The following is a 14,654-nucleotide window of genomic DNA, read 5'->3' as shown; positions in this document are numbered from 1 at the left end:
GCCTTTGCAGCTGTAAATAGAGCTATAGAAATTGGCACCTCCTCTATATAATGTTATCAGTGAACACAAAAGCCGGTTCAGCAACAAGTTGTTTTTCCCCACATCAGGACTAACAGACTTGAAAACTCATTTGTCTCCCATGCTGTCAAACGTTTCAACTCCTCATAAACAAGAGGAGGGGCAACAGACGTATTAGAGGGATAGAGGATACAGCAGAGAGCATTAGAGCAATAGGCACTTAGTCTATTAAAACCAGAACATATCTGTGCCATAGCAGATTACTGTGCAATAAATTATTACTGTTTTTGTCTGTTTATTTGTTTTAATGTATTTGTACATGTGTATTTATATACAATACATACTATGTACTGTATGTCTGTATGTATGCATATTTATCATGGTACTTTATTTCAGCTACAATCTTAATATCTCAGCAGTTACCTCATCGAGAGATTATCCATCTGATTTTTACTTTAAGGGGCTGAATATGAACACACTGCACATGTTTTACCTTTGTTATTGGCAAAAAAGCTGAAAATCACAAATCATTATCTTTCCACCTCACAATTATGTGAACTTTTTTGTTGGACTATGACATAAAATTCCAATCAAACACACTTTGCAAGATTACTACAGGCGATCAACAAAAATAAGAGCTACAACTGACTAAAGAACACACAAAAACATAAATACTTCTTCATACAGTTGTGATTAGATTGATCTTTGAACACATTGAGTCACAATTAAACGCAAAAAGAACGTCCTTTTAGTCAATACTGAAAACAATAAGGTGGAGAAGCATTGTGTCAACATTAGCACTCCAAGCTGTGTGAGAACAGAAGATGTTTCCCTTTGAAAGCTGAATACAAATACAATTATTGATGTTTCCCTGGCATGATTATAGACCCGTTCTAAAAGCATAATATGCAGAAGCATGAATCATTACAAGCTTCTACAGATAAACATTCTGCTTTAAAGGGTTTATGTGACCCAGTTGCATACAGAGAAACACACTCACAGCTTACTGGAGCAATCTATTCAACAAACCCCACAGTTACGTAATGGTTGCAAACAATAAATGAAACATAAATATTTTAAGAGATGTCCAGAAAAAGGTTTGGTAAAAAGAAACAGAAACTAATTTGGAAAAAAGTCAAAACCACATTATACTCCCACGTAACCACAACATCCACCAGTAATGCCTGTTTTTAAAAAAAAGCCTTTTTAACATGTCTCGAATGCACTTGTGTGGGTGAATATCTTACATGTTGTTGCAAAGCTGATGACTAGCCTGGGGACAAGATTGTGTGTAATGCCACAATGCCAAACCATGTGCATTGCTTTAAACACAAATGCTGTTTTTTTTTTTTTAAACTGTTAATCCTTTCTCCAACACTGAACAGGGACTTTTTTTTCTCTCCAAACAGAAATCTGACTGAAGGCTTAGATCTAGCATTTCCGTGGTCCCTGCATTTGCCTCCATAACCCGGGCCCACCTCCAGAGAAGTGAACCCCATCCAGGAGATCCCAATTCTCCTTCTGAATGAGTGAGTGGGAGTCAGTGGGAGTCAGTTGGAGCCGCAGGCACTCATGAAGAAGGGAGGTGGAGGGCTAGCGCTGGTGGTGAGGAGGTGGATGCTGGGAGGCACAGCTAATTTGCTGTGACAGAAATCAGAGCTGTCAGGACCACCATGACCAAGCAGCATAGACAGCATAGATCCAGTGAAAATCCACAGCTATGGAAAAAGAGGAATGTTGGCGACCCAGAAAGGGGGGATAGAAACAGGGATGTGGTGCAGAAGATACTGGGGAGCATGTCGGGGTGTGCATGGAAAGAGGGAAGGAAGGATTTACCCATTCAGGACCACAAAAACAGGGAAAAATGCACTAGAGTTTACTCTGCAGTCATAGAGCTGTCGCGTAACTCAGACATTTAGGAGAAAACCAACAGAGTGAGAGTCACACACTAAATTTCTGCCCCCTAGAGAGCACTGGTGAAAGGTTACCAGGATAACTCATCTAAAATTCATGAGAAAAACTCCTGGGCTCTACTAAGCTACTGTAAGCAAAACACTGAAAAATCTAATGGAAAATAATATAATAGAAAGGAAAAAAAGAGTCTCAGAGAAGGGCAGCCACTGGCATCATTACTTAATGATGAGAGGGGAAGACTCTAAATGACAGAGAGGAAAAGAGGAGGGATTGTGGGAGATTAAGTGAGCGTGGTGCTGTTTGTAAAACACTGCAAAGCACCACAGGATGTTTGTCGACTGGCACTCCTATTCAGGATGAAGAGAAAGTCGGGAGGGAGACCCTAAACTTGGTTGCAGAGAAAGCGAGAGGGAAGAACATTATCCCCTGAGCGGCGCGAAGTCTGAGCAGAGGATCCAAGAAGGAGATAAGGATTAAGCTGCAGTGTTGTGCGTCTTCATTAATGGGATACAAGTTTGAAAAAGGAGACTGAGAAGAAGAAAAAAGAAAAAAACTTGAAAGTTGGAGGTTAGTGCTGTTAGGCGATTTATTTTGGGATTTGGGATTCTGGTTTCCTTCTTTCATGTTTTGGAGAAAAGAATTGAATCAAACGAGTGAGTCAGAATACTCACTCATTTGGAACTTTTTACCCTTTGACCTCTGCATCCAAACATACAGTTTGCATAGGGAAAGTTGTCTGAGCTTCAATTTATTTGCTTGCAAATGAGAAGAAAGGACTGGAGAAGGTAATGCCAGTCAATATTCTTTTACATATGTTAACGTCAAACCTTCCTTTACAGTTACAGACAAATGTATTTGCCACCCTAGTAAAACCCTTTCATAGTTCTTACACTATTGGAACAACCTAGCCTGTAATTTGAGTACATTTGGTCTGTGGGAAAAATCCCACAAAAACCCATTGCTAATAGAAAACCACTAAATTTGTTCTCCTATAATGTTGCACAAGGTTTCAGAATACAGAGAGAGGAATTATTTACCGTATGAAATTTCAGTCTGCGATGGCTAATGTCCTGCAACATGTTTACATGTTTCAGAGCTCTAGCAAACTCAAATAAAATGGTTGAATTAACTCCTCAAGTTGTACTTATTATAACCTAATTATTTGCTTCATAAGTGCAGAAGCAGAGAGACATCTAAAAGCTGCAGGACACAGCTGGAGTTTAACAGCAGGGGTCTAGACTGTCCAAAGTCTCGAGTCATTTCTGTTCTCTGTGGGAGAACAGAAATGGGAGAAGCTTGATTTAGTGTCTAGACATGGTCACATGTTTTGGATCATTCTTATCTTAAAGACCCAATTTTTAGTTTTCTGGTTGAGTTCATAATGCTATGTACCATGACAAAACACCCAAGTCCTTCAGAAAAGATCCAGTTCCAACAAATCAGAGATCCTCCAACTTACTTAATGCATAAGATCATTTGAAACATATTCATCCTTTGTTTCACACAAGACAAATTATGAATGTTTGTTGCAGAAAAGTCTAATCTTAGCCTCATCTGAACAACAAACATTTACTTTCAGCTAAACACAAAGAGATTTTTTTTCTTGGGATGCTGCCTGAACAAATGGTCAGCATGTAGATTATGTTTGAGACCTGATGAACACAAGATGGAATTTGTTGGTTCAGTTCTCAAAAAGCAAACTTTTTTTTTTATCTCTCTTTCCATTCAAAGTGGCAACATAAATACTTTACTTAGTATGCATCGATACACAAAGTGAATAATGTCTTTGCACTACCAAAGAAGCTAATATGTACAGTCTTCCTTATTTCTGCCATAGGGAGTAGAGTCAATCACTATGGCAATCCATACATAGAGCACATGGATTGCCTGGTTTGCAAACAGCCAGAAACGTCATGTAGAATTGCACCTTGGTATTTCAGCTTGCCAAGCTGATTTTTCCCCCAAAATATTTTAGATATGCTCTACTAAGACATCTGTGAATAGATGAGTTTTCCATTAATAATTTTGAGTCACATTCCACAGGTAAATCTGCGAATAAGCAAATCGGCAAACGTTGAACCATGAAGAGGTGGGGATGCGACATAAAAGGCTCCTTGTCCAACACTGCAGGCAGTGGCTGCAGAAATGAATACTACTGGACAGAAAAGAGTCATGACTTACTGGAAGACTCTTATTTGAGTCTAAACAATAGATAATCAGGAATAGTTGAATATCAGACTAAGGGCTGGGTTTTCCTAAAGTATTCAGGGTGAGAATTATGCTACTGCAACATCATGTAGATTTTTTATAAGGCTTTTTACAAAATTAACAAGGAGTTCCACAAATATGTATATTTCTGTAGCTTAATTTTATTGAGAAAAAAAATCATATTTATTCAGTGAAAAGTAATGAATAAAGGGGTGGTTTGATGATTAATCATTTGAGTCACTTATCAAAGACAAAAAAGGGGCAAATTTCTCATCAAAGCTAGCCAGGTGTATTTTTAACTTTAAAGAAAATAATCCTACTGAAATTCCCTAAAGCTTTGGATAAAATGTGAGCTTCATTTTTATTACCAAGTATTGAAAACCTAAATAAAGTACCTATTAGCAGATAAATTTATATATACTCGGAGTCTGTGATTGCTTAAAAAATGCCTTCATAAAAAAATAGCCTAAGGCGATCCTACTGTCATGCAAAGTATTTTTTTCAGGGAGAAATTGTCTCTTTTCCTCACCTGTCATTTGAGTTAGTAGAAGAGGTAGTTTTCCCATATCTCTGCTAAAATGTCATAGCTTTCAAATGAAATAGCAAATGTCTAATATTCTTGCCTTTTTTTCACCTGATTATCATCTAGCCAGAAGGAGCCAGAGGGGATTCAAGAATTTAAAGGATCTGACTCCCTGAATCATGACCTCTGAACACTTTCAAGTCCTTCTCCTGCTGTTCTGCGTCCTCCACAGCTCTGCGCAGACCTGCCCTTCTAAATGCCTCTGCATGTCTGACACAGTGAGATGTAGCTCTGTTGGTCTGCACAAACTCCCTCAATCCCTGCCCTCCTTTCCTGCCAACCTTGACTTCAGCCACAACCACATCACCTGGCTGGATCCGGACACCTTAACCAAGACGCCCAGACTAGAAAAGCTCTGGGTGGCCCACAATGAAATCCGTACATTGAGTCATAACTTGTTTCGTAATGTGTCTGGCCTCAGACTGCTGGACCTGTCCTCCAACAGGCTTCAGATGGTGGAGCAACACTACTTCCATGGGCTATGGAGGCTGGAGGAGCTCCGTCTCTTTAACAATAGGATCACACTAGTGGAGGGCAGCTCACTGAGCGGTCTGAGTAGCTTGAAAAAGGTTTACTTCAGCTTCAACCAGATCACACACTTCCCCTTTTTCTCCATCCAGGATCACACTCACCCTTTTCTGGCTATGCTGGACCTGTCATCCAACCGGATGTCGAGTCTGCCGTGGGAGGATGTGAAAGCTTTGCCACAGTTGGTGCAGCAGGGGCTGTACACTCACAACAACTCGCTTATCTGTGACTGCTCCATGTATGCCATATTTTGGCACTGGAACCTGAGTGAATATAACTCAATCAAAGACTTTATGGATGAGCACACCTGCAACGTTAATGGGGACCCTCGTAGATCCATCCGGTTCTTTCGTGACAAGCGTTTCTTCCGGAACTGCACTGTAGAAAAATTCATCATGCAGCCTGTGACGGTTCTCCTCTCCGACGTGGTGGTCTTCGAGGGCAACAGGGTGCGTCTGGACTGCCAAACATCCCTTAGCAGCACAAACCTCTCATTTACATGGCTTTCCCCAAGTAAGGGCTTCATCACCCAAAGCAGCATGAATGACACACTTATTAGCATGCTTCCCGATGGCACCTTGGAGATACACGCAACCACGATCAATGACTCGGGTGTGTATCTTTGCACCGCTGTGGACATCAAACAGGCATTGAATGCAACACGTGAGGTGAATGTGACCGTGCTGTTGCCAACAGCAGAGCCGTTCAACACTGGTTACACAACACTGCTAGGCTGCATGGTGACTTTGGCCCTCATCCTCACGTACCTCTTCCTGACTCCATGTCGCTGCAGCTTCTGCAAACAGCCTCCAGCGCACTCCAACCAAGGCACCTTGTCGTGCATTTTCTCATCTTTTACAAAAGAACAACCCAACACTGACACCTTGAAGCATGTGGCCTTCAAGGAGCATCCAATGGGCGAAGAAAGGATAGAATGGATACATCAAAGCTGAGGAGAGGCCATGTTCTTTGGTTAGTTTGTCAGTAGAAACAGAGAATTGGTTGATTGTATTGTTTGGAAGAGTTGAGATGTCATCTGAGTGTAAATGCAGTAAGGAAAAACAAGCTCTAATGTCTCTTTTTCATCTTCAAGAGGGGAAAAAAATCTTTTTTCCATTCCAACTCTTTTTTGTCTCATAACCAGGTAATTGAATAAAAGTTTCAGCAATGGTTTATTACCCTCACTGTAGATATTTTATCAGTCCTACAATTCAGCTAATAACTTATTTTTTTCACCCAGCCACAGCTGTATGAGGAGTATTTCTTGTAGGATCAGACTAAATCTGACTCACTTCTCACATAAAGTATTTAGTGTGAATTAAAACTCCCTCAATATGTTCTAGCTGAGTGATTGTGTGAACTGCATGAGTGTAGGTTTGGAAAGAAAAACAAAATGTTAATTTGTTGATCAGCTGCAGCTTTGATTGATTATTGTACAATGCCTGGGAAAAGTACTTACACTCTTGATTTTTGTTCACATTTTGTCACATTACAGCTACAAACTTCAATGTATTTTCCTGGAATTTTACATGCTAGACCAACACAAATAGGTGAGGTGTAGTGGAAGGAAAAAGGTATTTGGCACTCAGCTGACTCCTGAGTGCCAAATACACTAACATTCTCTAATAAACGCTTAATGCCTTCAAAGAACCACTACAATTACTCCTTTTTAATGTAGCTTTAAGTTTTATTTTCTAATTGGGGCCTTTCAAAGATAGCTGCTTGCAATGAATTGTATTTAGGAGTCTGAGAGTCAAGGGGGCTTATCTGACAAGGCATTTTATAGATTACCTTCCACTTGACATCTGCGGACTGCTTAGTGTTGGTTTACCACATAAAATTAAAAAATAAAAACAAAGTTTATGGTTGCAATGCCAAAAAAAACACAAAAACATAAAAGTTTGAGAAATGTAAATAGCTGCATGTAGGTCTATGAATCAGTCTGTCCTGAAAACTTTCCCATTTCCCTAATAAAGGATTTAGCACCTAATTAAGATCTAAATATCATCTTCACTTCCATGGCTTATCTATTAGAAAACAGAGGTTCCCCCCGGAATAATCCATCATGCATATACATATCACATTCAAACCTGTTGCATTAATCTGCCAGAAAACAACCCTAAACATCTCAATCTGCACTATGCTTATCTGACAAATGGTGAAACAGAGAAATAAGGAGTCTCGACAAACAAAAACCAAGCAGCGTCTAGGCTGCTCTTCAAAGACGGCAAGTCTTTGATCATGCACAGCCGAGCACTTTGAGCGCAGAGGAACAAACATGAGCACTAAATTTGAACTGAAGTGACAAATTCTTCAAGTAGCTCTGACGCATAGCCAGCGGGAGGCATTACTTTGTATGGCTTTTTTTGTTATTTGTATGTATGGGGTCTTTTTGTATGTAATTGATCTCAACACGCTTGAAATGATCAAATTAGGCACTACAACGACAGAGATTAAAGCAGCAGAGGATGGGCTTGTACATACTTTCATGAAGGCGCATGAGCATGTGGGATAAGGAAAAAATATTGTGTTATTCTTGTAAAAGACTGAAGAGAGTAAGGCTGATTGAGCATGAAAGACTATAAAAAATAACAACCCTTATTTAAAAGTAATCAATTTGTCCACACCCATGCTGCCATATTTCATTGAGTTTGTATTTTAATCTTGATGCAAACACAGAGTGGGCTGCAGAAGGTTGAAGGGAATTAGATGTAATCCTTCATGTAAAGTCTAAGAGGTGCTGTCTGTATCTGTGCATCTCACAAAGAAAAACATGCTCTTTGAGTGGGCACGTTGAACACAAACTCAAGCACAAAAATGGTAATCTATAATGAAACAGTGGATGAAACTGGAACAGAGTGGCTCTCACTGAGTCTCAGAAACTCTTAGGGATTAAGTCAAAATCTGTCAGATGAGGAGAGCACTGCATTGTACTTTCTTGTTTCCATTTTTTTCAGGTTGGGAAGCAACATTTAAATCCCTCAACAATGATTACACAACATACTGCTTTGTGCTAGCGTGATGCAACGTCATGACCGCCTTTTTTGGTTTTCATAGCCAGTGCAATAGAGACACAAACTGATGTGATGACTCGGGGTTTGGCTTTAGCAGAATAACATGAGAACACACAATCAGAAGCTTTAATTCCTGTATTTTAAAAATCCCTCTAATCTGGTTCTGTTCTCTGACATGCACACAGCTGGAGGTTGGATTTATGGTTTCTGATGTGATTTGATGAAAAGCAAAAACACAGATGACTCGATGTGAACATTTCAAAGGTCAAAGGATTATCAGCGGACCGCGTTTATGTAAGACAACGGGAATATAAGATTTCAGGAAGCAGATACAGAAAAGAATGTCATGCAAGTGCAAGAATGTTTGTGCAGCTTGTACTGTTGCTACATGTGATCGCATTCTAACCACATACTTTAATGTACTTTTTTTTGCATTTCATGTGATACATAAAATGTTGCATAATTGTATTATAAAATGAAAACTGTAACAATCCATGCTTTGCAAAATTAAAAACAAAAAAGTTGAAAGGAATCGCACGCTTTGGTTTTCTGCCTGCCCGTGGCGATACTTTGTAGAGCCAAATACGCAATTTCAGTTGCAGGTCATTTGGACATGTCCTTATCTGGGATTGCAATTTGTCTATTTTTCTTTGCAAAAAATATCAGTGTCAGTCATGGCAAGCATTGCTTTAAATCCACTTTCAAACGTTCAAATGGCTCAAATGAGTGACTTGAGATCTACACTTTGTCAGTTTTGGTGAGGTTGTGGTTGTTCTTTTTTTTATGATGGGTCAATTATGTTTCTTTATAAACCCTATTTTAAACCTTCCTTATGCTCTTTGTTCACTAACGTTCTTTAGCAAACCTATGAGGATTTCTCAGAACAGATGTACTATAAATTGTTATAGATTGACTCTATTTACTAATTACCTGAATTTTGTAAGCAACTGGTTTTCTTTGAGGTTAAAAGGCAAGTGCATGCCACACTTTTATATATTTTTGCAATTCATTTATCACTTCACTCCTACTCCAGAATTAAATCCTGTTTTATGTGTGTCAATAATATTTAACATGACAAAATGTGAAAAAAGTCATAGGGTATGAAAACCCTGCACACAACATGCATGTTAAGATAGATTTTATTTATTTCCATGGTATGATAAAACATAATGTCTTCATTTAGGAGCTGTGCATGTTCAAATTTAGTTCAGAGGAAGACGGACATATTTAGTTGGCTATAATTAAGACCGTTCCCTTAAGTCCTGTTTCATGCTAACAATTGCACAACATGCCTTCCCAATAATCACGCCATTAAACTGAGAACTAATTTCCAGCCTACACACCAAGCCTACGTGGCTCAGTCTGCCTGCCTTCTGCAAATTATCCAGAGTCACTCTAACAAATTACCCAGATGTAAATGAAACAGCCCTTGATGTTTGAAAAGATGCCCTTCTCCTAAGCAAAACACTCCATCAGGCTTCAATTAAGGTATACACTTCCCTTCCCAGATTAATTGTTTTTTTCCTAGTTCAGCTGGGTTCCCAGGGATTCAAAATCATCTTAGTCAAGAATCTAATTACTGTGAAAGGGGAGTTTTATCCTGAATAGCACAAGTTGAATTGCCTTCACTTGTGGAGGGATGCTTTGACTGTCAGCGTAGGCTATTACTGAGCTGTCAAAACAGTCATCAGGCAAGAGTGGAGGCACCCGGCTGTGTCAGATACATACGCGTCTCTCAGACTAAGTGACATCCTCATACACAAGCCAATGGGAGGCCTGGTGTCACAAAAAGCCCTTATTCTGTTCTAACTGAAAACCCAGAATGGAGCATAAGCCTGAGAAATACGGCAGGCGTTCGTTTTGTTGAGCAGCCACAAGCCTGGGTAGTCTGCTCCCTGGATCTTTTTTAAGAGCTAGGTCAGTTGCTTCCAAAAAAAGATCAAAACAAATGCACACTGTTATAGCAGACAACGGGCTGTTTATCATACCTCTGAATCCACAGGCCATGTTCCGTGTTTACAAAGTGGCATTAAAGCTGCGAGACGTCACATGAGCCGAACAGGAATCTGGTCTCGGAGTGTTGTGGGGAATGAAACACGCATCAACGCCACAGGCCAATAGGTAAATCATATTTCACTTCAGACAAACAAATGAGTTACACACACACAGATCTAAGCCTGTCAGCACGTTAGGCGCAGTCTTCTGGGGCTGTTATATTTTTACAGTGCTGCGGTAAGTGGAATTTAGTTAGGCATTATAGGATTTGACAAGCACAATGTCTTTGAGTATTTTAAATTTTATATACTGGCTCTAGTGACATTTTTTACTGCATCTTTTCATCTTTTATTCTTCCTCTGTGTAGTTCCTGACATAAATCTGTACTGATGCATCTGGTTAGATAGATGGCTTCATAAAAGTATAGATATGGGTAGTATATCCATTTCTTTTGTCTCTCTAAGTAAGGGAAGTAGCGTGAATCAGGTTTTGAATAACAGAAAACCTAACGGTAATTACAAACATGTTATCACATAAAGGAAACAACAACAGATTTATTGTTTCATTGATGCTTTCTAATTCTCTAACACAGACAGTAGAAAGATGCAAAAAATCCATAGGGTGCATTTTAAAAAGCAACTAAACCTTGTGAGACTTCTGAAATACTTACCCTTCACCAAGATGAACAACAAGGTCCTTTCATAGGTTGATGCAAAAAAATATATATATATACCAGAGTTGTCACGGTCTGCTCTTACCTCACGGACTCGAGTGATGACTCATGTGGACGACCTTCCATCTGACCTTACAACACAGCCAGGGAGAACGGACAGTCACGCAGGCGGTGGTGAGGGAACAAGAGCAGGCCGGGATGAAGGTAAAGGCTGTTATTGAGCCCCCAGGCTGCTGCCAACAGGGGCCAGAACCTCTCACCTTTAACCATGCCAGATAGATACGGTGGAGTGAAAAAGGTTTGCTCCCTAACAGATTTCTTCTCTTTCTGCTTTTTTGTGTTTGTAATTGTTTCAGACCATCAAACAAATGTTAACTTCATGGTGGCAGTAGTGTAATGGTCAGGGGCTGCATTGTTGCTTTTACAATTGTTGTCTACCAGAGTATGTTGCCCCATCATCAGTTTGGGATCTTAATCTCCAAAAGCCTGATAAAACAGGACAATCGTCCGTTCTACACCAGCTCTGAACAGCTCCAAAATAAAAATAAAAATCATAGCAATTCCAAAGCTTTTGGACTGGCCTATTTAGAGTGAGCACTAAAATTTAGCTGGATGCTGTAGCTTTACCTAAAGCAGACCGTTCATGCTAGAAACTATCAAATGTCACTGACTTAGGGGAATCTGACAAATATGGCATGGGGCCATCTATGTAAAAAACTCGATTTGGTTTCAGACAGTTACATTTTCTCATCAGGTTAGTTTTCTAAATAAATCATGAGCTCATTCCAGCTTTTTGTGTTTAGTCATCGTATCTTCTTATCTTTTTTTTTTTTTTTTACCTTAATATTAGTTTGATAACCTGAAACGGAACACAAAAATAGAAGAAATTATCCTTCACACTTTATACAGCACTTTACGTTTACATAGAGAGTCAATGACAACTAATGATGGATCAGCTTCATATAGGATTCTTACATTACTCTGTAGAATATTTTAATCATTGTATTAATCATATTGGATGCTTTATAGCGACATTGTTGTAGTTATATATGCTCTTTGTCACTATGGTTTTTCTGTTCACTATTTTTTTCCTCTCTCTCTAGTTGTAAAAACAGATTCCAATTATGTTTTCTTGTATTCTCTCTGTCCTTCTTCCTCTCTTCTATTCTTATTTCCCAAGTTCTTTTTTAACTCTTAATAACACCTCTCTTCCTTTATGTTCCGTCAGTGTCCATTGCATTTAAAATAAACCTAAAGCTACATGCATACAATGGGATAATGGGAGAGGTATGGCTCTCCCAGAAAATGAGATTCAGTCTTTGTGTTTATCACAAATGAAGCAGGAGCTATTCAAATGTAACTCCAACATATCTTATGTAAAAGAATAAAGGAGTTTCAATAAAGCACTTTAGATTTGTACATACCAGACAAAATGTACATCTGAACTTTCCTGCATTTCTGTTAAGGATTAATTATAATGAAGTGTTAGCTCTTCATAGTAAATTAGCATCCGAGTTTCTGCTTTTTCACTCCCACTGACTCATTTCTACATATATAAAAAAAATACACAAGCTTCTCCGAAACTAAAATATCTACCTTGATTAGATCGTTAGCTTGACATTTCAACAAAGCTCTTTCAAATTTGATGCTTTCTCCAGGAAATCAAAGGAACTGAACAAGAACAAAATAATGATGTTATTAGACTTAAATATGTAAAAAAAAGTCATAAATTAAATCAGCATGAAAACACAAATCTGTGCCAATGGTATCCGAATTAATCATTTTAACAGTATATTCTTAATTTGTTGTTTTGTAATCATGTTGTTTGTCACGATTTTTTACTTTTAGTCTTTAAAAAACAGAATTTTCACATTAACTTTAGATTTTTCACTGTCAAATGTGTAATGGCCAGTTAATACTTGAGTAGGCTTACCAAATACTTTTTTACTCAAGTAACTTCTTTGATGGATACTTTTCAGTTTTACTTTAGCAAAACATATTTTGAAGTAGTGCGACTCTTACTATTTCATGTAAATGTTTGGCTACCTTAGGCACCATAGTAAACAACAAACTAACTAATAGATCAACTAATATATCCTACCAATTAAAGAATTTGTTTAACTTGAGTTTAAATAATAAATATTAAAGGGAAAGGATTATGTAGCATATTCCAGGCACATAGTGCAATTGTATAGCACAATCAACTTTGTGTTACCTTGAGTTGTTATAAAAATGCTGTACATCGAACATGACTGAAAAGAAATTTGACTTCGCAATTTACCGCTTTGAAATTGATCCTCTGACTCTTAAGAAACTCCTACTCTTTCCGACACTGCCGTCAGAACGTCATCACATTTCTCTATTTAATAACGTTTTCACTATAATTTCACCGAGAAGTAGTTGATATGATGAGCACTCACCAGGTGTTTGCGTCTTTCTTCCTCTTTTCTATTTTATTGGCGGATGGCAACCCAACTTAAGGTGCATTTACAGCCACCTACCGGACTGGAGTGTGAACGCCACGTGTTTGCTAATTGATGCCGTCGCTTGTCTGCAGGAGCTGATTGGGGAAGTAGCGCGGGAAGCGTGCTCTGTGAGGCGGAAGCTCGGCTTGGAAACTGGAGCTGTGGGGAGGCGCTTCGTGAAAAAGGCAGCAACTAGTGAGATCATGCCATTCTGCAAATAGAGTGACTGTCAAGGGAGTCATTCTTTCATCAAACATGCATGAAAGAATCAAACCAACACTCCTGGTATGTATAATGAGGAAATAACATAATATAACGTAAATTATATTATGTTATTTTATTTTAACATAAAATAACATGTATATCATATTATAATATAACGTAAATTATATTGTTATAAAAAACTTTTTTAATACTTTTTTTTTAAGTAAAAAAAAGTTGACTTTACATAATACTGCTATTTAAAAAGAATTGTGCACAATGCAAAAAAAAACATATACGCGTTTTTTTTTATTAGGTTGAACTGAAATTATTTTTCTTAAAAATATAGTGCAAGTGGTTAATTTAGTTTTTTAGTACATTTGTTTTTCTCCAGGAACAATCTGTGGTGAGTTCTTTTAGGGGACTAATGCATGGCATAGTCACCTAAATTGCATTACTTGTGGGTTTTCCAGGGCCAACAAAGCATTTCCAAAGTGTAGAGAGGGATGCAGCAAACATGGATATTTGTGTGTGTGTGTGTGTGTGTGCGTGTGTGTGTGAGAGAGAGAGAGATGGGTGGATTTACCAGCAGCTGCCTTAATGGTTTAAATAGAATTTTTCTGGTTATGGTTATTCTGGTACTAACACACTGCCAGAAATGGGCGGAGGTTTCTTACATTTAGGGGGAAATGGCTCCCTCTGGTGTTTATTTCTACAAAACACGAGATTGTGTGAGGTGATCAAAGGCCCTCCCCACTCCTCCCGTCCTTACTGGACAAACGTCAACCATCGTAATTACTCTTTCAGTGGTGATGGGGTTGAGCCAGGAGCACTCAGCATGGAGTCTCAAAGCGTTTAAGTGCTGCACTTCTAACAAACTGCTCAACACACAGCTCACACTGCAGGAGAATATATATCTGGTAAGGTGCCTTTATATGTTAAGAAATGTTCACCTCACTATTCAAAGGTTGTTTTTTTTTATCAGAAAAATCATTTTCTAAATCCCATTTAAGCCTAGTTTTTACAGTTTACTTCAATTTTTCAACGTTAAGTTA

The 14,654-nt window shown here is 38.5% G+C and overlaps 1 protein-coding gene across 1 annotated transcript; it reads left to right on the top strand.

The window, feature by feature from the left end:
* The first annotated feature begins 2,230 nt into the window (after positions 1-2,230).
* Positions 2,231-6,348, top strand: LOC114142929 (amphoterin-induced protein 3). The gene is made up of 2 exons (XM_028014565.1): positions 2,231-2,499; positions 4,790-6,348. Exon 2 carries the CDS (start codon positions 4,843-4,845, stop codon positions 6,202-6,204), a length of 1,362 nt encoding a protein of 453 aa, XP_027870366.1. The 5' UTR covers positions 2,231-2,499; positions 4,790-4,842; the 3' UTR covers positions 6,205-6,348.
* The last annotated feature ends 8,306 nt before the right edge of the window (positions 6,349-14,654 follow it).

This window comes from Xiphophorus couchianus, chromosome 1 (assembly GCF_001444195.1).
Source record: "Xiphophorus couchianus chromosome 1, X_couchianus-1.0, whole genome shotgun sequence".
Lineage (NCBI taxonomy): Eukaryota > Metazoa > Chordata > Actinopteri > Cyprinodontiformes > Poeciliidae > Xiphophorus > Xiphophorus couchianus.
This window is presented reverse-complemented; position numbering and strand designations above follow the sequence as displayed.